The 12,035-nt window shown below is 40.9% G+C and overlaps 1 protein-coding gene across 3 annotated transcripts in view; it reads left to right on the plus strand.

Annotated features, from left to right (window-relative positions):
• PIR (pirin) overlaps positions 1-12,035 on the plus strand; it is a 45,531-nt gene that overhangs the window by 4,614 nt on the left and 28,882 nt on the right. For all 3 annotated transcript variants that reach the window (XM_042456859.1, XM_042456860.1, XM_042456861.1), the window contains one exon: positions 1,878-1,970. In XM_042456859.1, the coding sequence (XP_042312793.1) occupies positions 1,878-1,970 (93 nt within the window). The remainder of the gene's footprint in view (positions 1-1,877; positions 1,971-12,035) is intronic.

The following is a 12,035-nucleotide window of genomic DNA, read 5'->3' on the forward strand; positions in this document are numbered from 1 at the left end:
ATTCAATTGACAGAAAAGGCAAAATTCAACATTTAGGACACAAAAGCCAAATGCACAGATATTGGATGGGGTATACTTGTCTTAGCAGTACCACATGTGTAAAAGACCTTGGGATTCTGGTAGATCATAAAATGAACATGAGTCAGCAGCGTGATGCTGCAGCAAAGAAGGCACATGCTACCTTAGCTTGCATTAATAGAAGATTAGTTTCCAAGCTGAGGGAAGTAATATTCTTCCTATATTAAGTGCTGGTCAGGCCTGATCTGGAATACTGCGTTCAGTTCTGGGCTTCATTTTAAGAAAGATGTAGACAGGTTGGAACAACTTCATAGAAGGACAATGAGGATGATAAGATGTATGGAGAACAAAACACATGAGGAGACATTGAAGAAGCTGGGCATACTTAGTCTTGATGAAGAAAAGACTGAGGGATTACATTAGATGACTGCACTCTTTAAATCCACTAGGGATGTGACAGTGAGGAAAGTTCTATTTGCCTCAGATGCTGCTGCCGAATAACCACAGGAGACCGTGCTGGAGGAAAGGCCACAACTTTATTAAGCAAACCATTGGTAGGGTTGGCACAAAGCATGAGGTCAGGATCTGCGAAATCAAAGCACTCTGGGGCTTGTAGTCATTCGCTGCGTCTAGCGGCAAAGCGGTCAGCCCGCCGAGTCGGGCAACCACTTTATTGTTCCCTGATGCCTCAGAGGGAAAGCCAAGTCTAATGATTTTAACTTGCAGGAGGATAGAGTTCAGTTGAACATTAGAAGGAACGTCTTGACAGTGAGGACAGTTCAGTAATGGAACTACAGTCGGCTTTTGGTATCTGCTGGGGTTTGATTCTAGGATCCCCTGTGGATACCAAAATCTATGGATACTCAAGTCCCATTAAATATAATGGCACAGTAAGATGGTGTCCCTTACATAAAATCAAGGTTTGCTTTTGAGCATTTCTATATTTCAAAAATATTTTCAAACCATGCATACTCAAATCCATGGATAAAAAAATCTGTGGATATGGGGGGCTGAATGTAATTGCTTACCGATTTAATGGGATCTCCTTCTTTGGATGTCTTCAAAAAGAGGCTGGACAGCTACCTGCTCTAGTTCAGTGGTTCCCAAATGTTGGTCCTCCAAAACACCCAGTAAAGCCCCAACCAGTTTGGCCAACAGTTAGGAATTCTGGGAGCTGAAGTCCAAAACACCTGGGGGATTAAGGTTTGGGAACCACTGCTCTAGCACTAAGCAGGGGGTTGGACTTGGTGATGCATAGGGCCTCTTACAACTTTATGTTTCTATAAATATAGTGCGTGGTCCAAAACACACTGCAGAAATAATCCAATTTGAGACCACTTTAAGTGCTCTGGCTCAGTGGTAGGGAATTCTGGGAATTGTAGTTTATTTTGACACTAGTGCTCTCTGACAAAGAAAGCTAAATGTCTCACAAAACTACAGTTCACAGAATTCCTTAGCGTTGAACCTGTTTTTCAACGATTGTTCTTTACGCTGGTTACAACTGAAGGAGATAAATTACCAGTACAATTACAGCACTGACAATAAAATGTTAAAAGATATTAAAAATAGACCTATAAAATAGAGAATCACCATGAATACAGAATCTTCTTCATTGTAAAAGCTTTGTTCCAAAATTCTGTGCAGCTCATTTAATATCTCTTTTAAATGCTGGTAAGCTGCTTTGGATCTCATTTTGGAAGAAAGGCGGGATGTAAGTGCAATAAATAAATGTCTAATTTGTCCTTTTCAAGCTGGATAACCTAATAGGGTAGTCCATTATCGACTAAATTATTTAAGCAAATTTGTATTGCCTCTCTAAAACAAAATAATTCAAAAATGATATTAACTTTATTTTTCAGTTGAAAAACATGGATCCATTTTTGCTGCTTGACGAATTCAAAGGAGGTAAACCAGCTGGCTTTCCTGATCACCCTCACCGAGGTTTTGAAACAGTGAGTTATCTGTAACGTGTTTCTTTATATATGATGTAAGTTTTTAAAAAGATGTTTTTAACTCCTTCCATTCCTACAGAAAATAAATTTTCTTTTTATATGGTAATTTCCTTGGTCAAATTATATCAAGCCATAACCAGCTAGTAAATGTATCATAGCAACAAAATGTCTGCAGTCCTAGGTTTTCCCCCCCTAGGCTAAGAACATTGTGTAGCTCTTCTGTGTTTTCTTCTTAACACATTTTCTTGGTCAAGAAAAAGAAAAAAAGAGAAACAGCAATGGAAAAAATAAGGCAGGATTATGTGTGGAGGTTGCTGTCATGTAAAAGCACCTGCAAAATTAATATTTTAGCTTGATGGCTTGAAAAAAGCTTTCTCTAAAATCACTCACATTTCTTTAATATTACCTTCTTCCTGCTTGTTCTGTTCATGGTAAATAAAACCTGAGAGACTGGAGAAAGGGTGTAACCTTGCCCTTAGCCTTTTATATAATCTACAAACTACTACTTCACTGTGCCTTTTGTGTGTGTGCATGTCCCTTCAAGCATCCAGATCCATTGTTTATTTATATGAAAATATCTATAATATACAGAGCTTGTGTGTAGTTCCTCCTCCTGAATGATGATTCTGGGCTTTGAGATATATAGAGAAATATTCAGGTATGTGAGCCCTTACAGACACTCCCAAGTGGTATAGTCCAGGTACATGTGCCTAGATCAAGGGAAGTAATAGTGCCACTCTATTCTGTTTTGGTCAGACCTCACCTGGAATACTGTATCCAGTTCTGGGCGGCACCACAATTCAAAAAGCATGTTGAGAAACTGGAGCATGTTCCAAAGGAGGGCAACCGAAATGCTGAAGGGTCTGAAAACTACGCCCTATGAGGAACTACTTAGGGAGCTGGGGATCTTTAGCCTAGAGAAGAGGTTAAGAGGTGATAGGTTAGCCCTGTTTAAATATTTGAAAGGATGTCATATTGAGGATATGTTCTCCAAAGCACTCACTGTGGCACACCAGCTCCAAATCTAACACAAGATATTACACAATTATAGCACTATGATTCCAATTTAACTACTATGGCTGCATCGTATGGAATCCTTGGATTTGTAGTTTGGGCTGGTACTAGAGCTCTCTAGCTGAGAATTCCAAATGCCCGTCCATACACTGCAGATCCCAGGAGTCTATAGGATTTTGCCATGGCAGTTGAAGTAGAATCGTAGCACTCTAATTCTGTAATGTGAAAGGCCCCCGGATGTTCAGATTATGCAAAAGATATGAAGGGCCATGTTGTGCGATTTGCCTGGGTATTCAATTGTACAGAAAGTGTACAGAAGGTGTTTTCCTTCCTGCTGGCCTTTCACCTTTTTATTTAGGCAGGCTTTTTAATGTAATTATCATGACAGGGTGGTTTTATATGTGTGTGTGTGGGGGGGTGTTTTAGTTATGCTTTATTTTTTGTATGTTTTAATGATAATTTTATATTGTTCTAGGTAGATCATTATAACTGTTTTAAATTTTTAAATGTTTTTATTTTATTTTATGAGCCGCCTTGTGTCCTTTTTTTTGGAAAAAGGTGGCATAAAATGAAATAAATAAATTAATCTGCTGCAGATGTTTGCTTCTAGTTTCTGCAGAATCTTGTAAGAGGAAGCTAGTGCACTAATCCCTATTTGGCCCTACTTCATGAATAATTTGAACACCCGAATAAGGTTATTGTGAGAGGTGTTTGCATATTGTTAGAGATAGCTATGAGAAGAACCTGGAGGGAGTTGCTTGTTAAGTCGCTGGAAGAAAACAGTCCCTGGAGCATTTTTGCTGCAGCAACAAAGAAGAGAATTTAGGAATAAACAAATGTTGAAGCAACCTCTTTTGAATTTGGATGGAAAGGAACTTTCAGCCTAGACACCTTAAGGCACCAGATTCTATCTGATCCTGGAAGCTAAGCAGGGTCAGCTCTAGTTAGTACTTGGAAGGAACACCGCCCATGAATTCCAGGAGCTGCAGGCTATAAGAGGAAAGGAAAACACCTCTGAGTAGTCCTTGCCTAAAAGCCCCCATGAAATTCATGGGGTCACCATAAGACAACAGGCAGTTTTAGGACACACTTATTGTTGTGTGTCTTCAAGTTGCTTCCAACTTCTGGTGACCCTAAGGTGAACCTATTATGGGATTTTCAAAGCAGGTTTCTTGGGGGGGGGGGGTCCATGACCATCCTCTGAAGCTGAGAGAGTGTGACTTGCCCAAGGTCACCCAATGGGTTTCCATAGCTGAGCTGGGATTAGAACCTGGTTCTCCAGAGTCATAATCCAATGCTCAAGCCATGCAGTATGTAAAAGAAAGTTTGGGAATGGCATGTTAGCTGATGAGCTGTTTTTGGATGAGGAAGAAATTATGAACAGGGTTGTTGATGTCTTAAAGAAAGAAATACTAGTTTTGTTCTAACTTAAGAAAGATGGTTTCTGAGTACTAAGCAGTTATAATTTGTGAGATGAGTAACTTTAGGAGGTGCAGGGTTCGGATTTTTGGCCTGTGGACTTCATGCCAAATACCATGCAAAATTGAAAAGTGGAAGTGGAAGTGTTTCCCCCAGGGTGGTGGGAAGGAGAGCTTTTTGAGTGTGTGTGTTTGCATTGTTGCTCCTGGAGGTTTCTTCACAGCAAAATAGGTTGATTGGCTCCTCTAGCACTCAGAAGAGAGATCTGGAATAAGTCCAGCTATTCCAGAACAGCCTTGGAGGACTGTAGGTAGCCTGTGGGATCTACTTTCCCTTGACTGAGAGTAACCTATCCCAACAAGATGACCCTGGATAGATGTTTAATGCAATCCTCATCCCCACCATGGTCCTAAAGGTAAAGGCTGCCTCATCTCTTCGCCTTTCTTGCACACCAGATCTGCCAAATTTCAACTTCCTCCTCCACTATTATCACCATTTGCTGTTTGTGGATGCGGGGCTTTGAATTCCAAGACATATGAAGGGCACTATTTAGGGTCAGAACTAGATATTCAGTGGGGTATCATCTCTTTGATGTACTTGAAAGGGAGTTGACTTTTTTTTCCTGAAAATGCTCTTCTGATCCTCCGTACCACCCAGTGATAAATGAAGGGTGACTAACATTTCAGGAATGAAGGGTCAGTAAATGTTTATTTTATTTAAAATATTTCTATGTTGCTTTCCCAGAAACTCCAAAGCTTACAGTTTGCACTAAAAAAAGATAAACTTAGGCCTGAAACAGACAGGCAGATGTGGGCAGCACATGCCCCCAGAGCACCTTGAATCTGCTCTGGTGCTGTGGCAGAGCCGCCTAAGGTGGCCCAAAACCACAACCCCAATTGCATTTTCCTCTCCTTGCCGCGGCCCATTTGGGACCGCTGCAGAAGGTGCCCTAGGTGCCACGGCATGTGTTTCCCATTGTCCTGGGGCGATTGGGCTGAAAGCAGCATCTGGCCACTCTCGGATCACCATCTGCTTCACCCCTTAATGAAAATAAAGCAACATATATGAGACAGAGCAGTCTTATAAGCATTTAAATCAGTGCTCCTCAAACTTTTTCAGGCTATTCCCCTTTCCTCTTGGGTAAAAACCCTAATGCGTCCCCCTTGGCATATTTTTTTGATATTAGGTCTACTGTTCTACTGCAAATTCAAAACAGCCAATCTCAGTTACTGCTCCCTATGCACCGGGTTACCTTGGGAGCATCAACCAAATGGTTGAACAGTAACTGAGAACTTCGTGCTTGTGCCAGTCTTGCAGCAAAGGCTGGCACAGGCAAGAATCTTTTTGGTCACTGTTTGGCTGCTCAGTTGCTGTTCCATTTGCACCCTGTCATCTTGAGAGCAGCAACTGAACATCTGGCTGAGCAGTGACCGAGAAGCCTCTCACATGTGCCAGCCTTGTGGCAAAGTCCAGTGCAGGCAAGGGGCCTCTTGGTTGCTGCTCAGTTGCTGATCCCAGAGTGACCAGATGTAAGGGAGAATCTTCTCCCTAGAGAGGAGGGACTGTCAATCCTTCATTGGGGCAGAGAAAGGTGCAGCCAGGGCATATGTAAGGGGTTTACAGAGGCCACATGCTCTGCACTGGAGCCTGGTGTGGATTGGGAAAGGGAGAGATTTTAACTACAGGAGATGCTCCAAGACAAAGGACTCTTTCCAGTAACTGAGCATAGATACTCCTTCCCCAAAGACGACATCATCATCATCATCGATAGTATTTATACCCGACTCTTTAGAAATGTTCTGAGTGGACATGTCTTCCCCACACTGCTTCAAGTGTCAACTCCCACAAAAAATGGTTCCTTCTGCTACCTCTTCTCTCAGTCTGTCTGATAAAAGAAAGAAGGAGCAGCAGTGGAACACCAACTTGCTATCCAAGTCCCTGCAAAGCTTAAACAGGGTCCCAAATTTGAAAGCCCCTTTCTGTCACCACATCTCCCACACCACCATGTGCTCTTACTCTTTGCTCCAGTATGTCCCACGCCACAGAAGTGATGCCATGTACCCAAGCCTCATGAGAGTTTCCCAATTGCCACTACTAGCGAAAGACATCAGTAAGAGAGTGAGCTCACATGGGCAGGCAGAGTGGAACATAACACACAAAATGATCAGCTAGGCTGTGTGGTGTTTTTTTTAGGACCTTGAAAAGATGTTTCATCCAAACCTCATCCCCACCATGGTCCTAAAGGCCGCTGGTTCCCCTTGTCTTTTTTGCACATCAAAATCCTGTGGGTGGTACCCCTGCCCCCCCCTTTTTTCTCCACCCCCCCCCGGAAACCTCCCCCATCCCGGGGGGGGGGGTACCACCCACAGGATTTTCATGGAAGGAATAGATAGCCAAAGGCTGATGAGTTTAATTTATTTGACAAGTGAATGGCTCACTAAAATGCACCCAATTAAAAAAGTTGTTTGTATATCTGGTCCACTAGTGTTTCTGTTATAGTTCTGGAATCAGAAAGAAGAGTCTTACAGCATCTTCAGGATTTGTTAGGACAAAACATCTGAAGAGTTCAAAAGATGACCTGATAGAATAAAAGCAACTACTGTATATACTCAGGTATAAGTGTAGACATTTTAATCAAAACATTGACCCAAAAAAACTGGGTTAACTTATCCATTGGTCAATGTAAGTACTGTACTTTAATTCATATAATTCAGAGAGAGAGAGAGAGAGAGAGAGAGAGAGAGAGAGAGAGAGAGAGAGCTATTTCCTTTCTCTGAATAGCATGGTAAAAGGCGAGAGCTACATCCATCCTAGGAGCACCTAAAAGAAGCTCAGAGCTTCTGCCATCCACCCAGCTTTTAGGATGAGCACAAACAGTTATGCCTGCAAGGATTTTGTAAGTTCTATGGCATCATTTTATGTTGCTTCTTCCTTTACATCCTTTGTTACACACTTCTAAGTTTTACCCTCAACTTATCCATGGATCATATCATGGATCAATCCATACGTTTGGTCCCAAGAACTGTCCTTGACTTATACAGTATGCCCTTAGTATCCACTGGTATTTGGTTCCAGGATTTCCCAATGGATAACAAAATCCATGGATGCTGAAGTCCCATTAAATATAATGTAATATAAAATGGCAAAATTAAGGTTTGCATTTGGATTTTATCCTTTTAAAAATATTTTCATGTTGTGGATGCTTGAATCTGTGAATAAATAATCCACAGATATGGAGGGCAACTTACACATGAGGTCGACCTGTAGTTGACTATATAAGGTATTCTTTGAGGGTCCATTAAACTTTCCTCTTCCCTATTCCCTTTTAAAACAAGTTTGTTGGTGTATGAAAGACATTGGCACCATTTTCCTGCTCTAGTTCCTGCTTTTGCCAGCAGGTGGCACTGCCCAGTAGAAATTGGGGGTAAGAATGAGCTTGCCTAGGGCAAAAAGCCCTCTTGGGAAAGCTGAAACAAAACAAAACAAATATATATGGAGACTTGTGGGCTTATTTATCCTTTGAAAACCCAAACACAGATGCAGCAGATTTCTGCTATGCTAGAAAGTTATTTGTTCTATGTCAGGAGCAGTGCACATTTGCACAAGTGATCTCAGCTTTATAATTTATGAAACTAAAGCCATTAACAAAAAGCTGAAAGGGCTCCAGGATTACAGCTTTTCTACACATTAGAAATATGGTTGTCGTGAGTTTATTTCAAAATTGATATCTTATCAAGACAATCTTAGCAGTTTGGATGTATGTGTGGTACTTCTGAGACATAGGGCTTTTAGTATCACTCAAAAGAAATCACACAGCCATTCAGTCCATCTTTTCTCGATGGATTTCCTATGAGTAGGAGGAAGAAGGAAAAGTGTGAGAAGCCTATAAATGAAAGATTACTTTTTCTGGATCCTTCCCCGAACCAGTGCCTGAGGCAGGGCAATTCCACAGTAAAAGTGTTGTCCAGAAGCAACTGTCACCAGGTATTCCAAAAGCCGGCCCGTATGCAGTTATATTTGCAGCATCTTTTTCTTGCATTCTTTTATACTCCCTGAAATGATATTTTTAAGCATTTAGGACTCCCTTTGGTGAAGGTTAATGTGGCACAAAGAGATGAAGGTTGGAAAGAGAATTGCCAAAAACTCACCCACCACTTGGGTGGTGAATAGAACAACCTCTTGTTCATATACTGGACTTGTAAATTTCTAGCTATATTTTCATTCTCAGTCTGAATCCAGAGAAAACGGTGATAGGTTCCCCGGGTCCGGGTGGTGAGATTTGCCATCCTGTCCTGAACGGGGTCACGCTCCCCTTGAAGGACTCGGTTCGCAGCTTGGGAGTGCTCCTGGACTTGTCGCTCCAGCTGTCATCTCAGGTGGATGCGGCGGTCAGGAGCGCTTGTTATCAGCTTTGGCTGAGATGCCAGCTGTGACCCTACCTGGACCGGAGGGACCTTGAAACTGTAGTACTTGCTCTGGTAACCTCTCGATTGGATTTCTGTAATGCACTCTACATGGGGCAACCCTTGTACCAAACCTGCAAGCTACAGTTAGTGCAAAATATGGCAGAGAGACTGGTCGCTGGTGGTTCCAGGTCAGACCACATAACACCTATTTTGAAAGATCTTCATTGGCTGCCTATTTGCTTCCGGGCGCAATACAAGGTGTTGGTTATGACCTATAAAGCCCTAAATGGCTTGGGCCCAGGGTACTTGAAGGACCGCCTCTCCCCATATAATCCGCCTCGCACACTCAGGTCGGCAGGGAAGAATCTGGTGGAAGTCCCAACTGCACGTTATGCGAGGACCTCGCAACGGACCTTCTTTATCTCGGCCCCAAGAATATGGAATAATCTCCCGGACGACCTCCGCTCCACCACATCTTTAGATACTTTTAAGAAGAATCTTAAGACCTTCTTCTTCTCTAAAGCCTTTCCCCCATGAGGTGTCATTTTATGTTTCACCCCCTATGTTGACGACCTTGTAACGTTTATGGATTCCCCCACTCAGCTGGCCCTGTGTTGTATTGTGACTGTTTTAAAATATTGTTTTAAATGTTTTTATCTTGGTGTATTTTTTATCTAAATTCTGTATGCCGCTTTGCTCAAAGTTGGAAAAGCAGGATAAAAATAAACTTTTATTATTATTATTATTATTATTATTATTATTATTATTATTGTAGTATTTTGTTTTTTCCTTCTGTTAATACAAAGTAATTTCTTGTGAATACAACAAAATCAAATCTGAGGATAAGGGAAACCTGCTACTATCTTTGTTGGCATACTCTCTTTCTATTCCTTCATTTTCATCAGGAAACATTTTGTGTACAGACAAAACAGTTCATCTGGTATTTAAGTTTAGCCTGATCACATACTTTTTACATGTGCGTGCATGTGGACAGATTAATTAATCTTCTGGAATAACTCTAAATAATACTCTTAAGTGTTCAAAACTATAGTATTCTATAACTAAAGTGTTCTAAGTCCAGGCAATATAACAAGTGAAGTGGATTTATTTTTGGTTTTATTAATGGTTTCAGAAGTTTGTATATAATAAAAGCTGAGTCTCCCTTATCCAGAATTCCAAAATCTGAAATATTCCAAAACGTTTTTCATGGGAGGCTGAGGTCCAAAACACACTGCAGAAATAATCCAGTTTCAGACTGCTTTAATTGCCTTGGCTCAGTGCTAGAAAATCCTGGGAATTGTAGTTTATTATGGCACCAGAGCTCTCTGATTAAAAAAAGGCTAATTGTCTCACAAAACTACAGTTTCCAGAATTCCCTATCATTGAGCCAGGGCAGTTAAATCGGTCTCAAACTGTATTATTTCTGCAGTGTGTTTTGGACCTGAGCTTTCTGATGGTTCATTTTACACAAACTTTAAAATACTTTGCACAAAATTATTAAAAATGCTTTGTATAAAATTACCTTCAGGCTATGTGTATATGGTATATATGGAACATGAACACATTTTGTGTTTAGATTTGATTCCATCACCAAGATATCTCATTATGGTATGTATATGTAAAAACAGGTATTCCAAAATCTAAAGATAAAATAAAAATCCAAAGCACCTCTGGTCCCAAGCATTCTGAATAAGGGAAGCTCAAATTATATGCATATTATATTGAATAATATAACTAATTGATTATTTTCAAGCATTCTTAGTACGTCTGGTTCTCATTTTCTCCCACCAGCTCCTGAAGTTTAGTGGGTTCTTCCACAGTAACAGTTTCCACCAAAATTAATTTCATTTGCTTGCTATTATATTCTGGGCATTCTAGTCTTTTTGCTGGTATTTCCCAGTTCTTAAAAAGCCTAGTTTCTGGCATTTTTTAATGACTTGCAATTCATTTGCAGGTAGCAGTAACTTTCCATGCATAGGCTATTGCAGAGTCATGCACTGTTGACTCTCTTGTCAACAGTGGCTTGTGAAGTACATGGAAACACGGAAGTTGATATGTATAGCCCAACCTTTCATCATTGAGCCTAGTTTTACAACACTAAACCCTATAATATACCTGGTGAAGAACCATCTTCTTTTTTTTGTCAATAAAACTAATTAACAGATAACCTCATATTAAAAAATGATATTTAGTACTCATTAGGAGACTGATTTATATTTTTTTAAAATTACTTTTGGAAGTAATTACTGGAATACTAATGCATGTAGCAGAAGTGCCTTGAAACAATACCTTTAAAAGTCCAGTCAGTTTAGTTGGTTTTGGCACATCCTCCCAACTTAGAAGGAAGAGTGTCTCTTTAATGCATACTACAGTACATATGCATTTGGTTTGGGCTCAAAGGGCAGGCTTTAGTGTTACACTGGGGGGAAAAACAAGCAAGGATGTAGGTTTGACTTCATGATTAGCCAAGTCCCTTAGCTCTCCTGATCCTTTTTGGGAGTGTCACAGACTCCCAAAATGACTTAACAGCATCTATTACTTATGTTGAGAATCTGTACTGCAGACTGAAGAAAACAAGCATGGCATTATTTTATTATCTTTGTGTGCATAAATATGAGATCAGAGGTTAATGTGCTGCATTGCAAATGTGCTTTGCATTGCAAATTGCGGATGGCCCACTTTTACCTGTATTGTTATCTAGAGGTTAGGGCTGGTTCTAGTGCTAGCAGCTGGCTCAGGCAGTAGATTTTTGGTGTCCTGAAACCCACTGTGTGAGCTTGGGGGCAGTCATGTTCTCTCAACCTTAGAGGAGGACAGTGGCAAAACCTCTGAACAAACGTGAAGTCAAAAGCTTTCATGGCCGGCATCCATAGTTTTTTGTGGGATTTTCGGCCTATGTGGCCATGTTCCAGAAGAGTTTATTCCTGATATTTTGCCAGCAGCTGTGGTTGGCATCAGTTGGTGAAACGTCAGGAATAAACTCTTCCAGAACTAAGCCACATAGGCCAAAAAACCCACAAAATACCTCTAAACAAATCTTGCCAAGGTGATTTTAATAGAAGCAGCTATCAAGAAGGCTTTTTCTCATGTCCTCACCAAGCTGAAAGACAATAACAAATTCTGCAGCTTGAAATCAAGGTACACAATACCTAAAGCAAGTGGTTATTTTAGCTCATGGGACAGAAACTCCCACAAGCACCTCTCCTGCACCTTGGCTCTCATGATC

This window comes from Sceloporus undulatus, chromosome 3, assembly GCF_019175285.1.
Source record: "Sceloporus undulatus isolate JIND9_A2432 ecotype Alabama chromosome 3, SceUnd_v1.1, whole genome shotgun sequence".
Lineage (NCBI taxonomy): Eukaryota > Metazoa > Chordata > Lepidosauria > Squamata > Phrynosomatidae > Sceloporus > Sceloporus undulatus.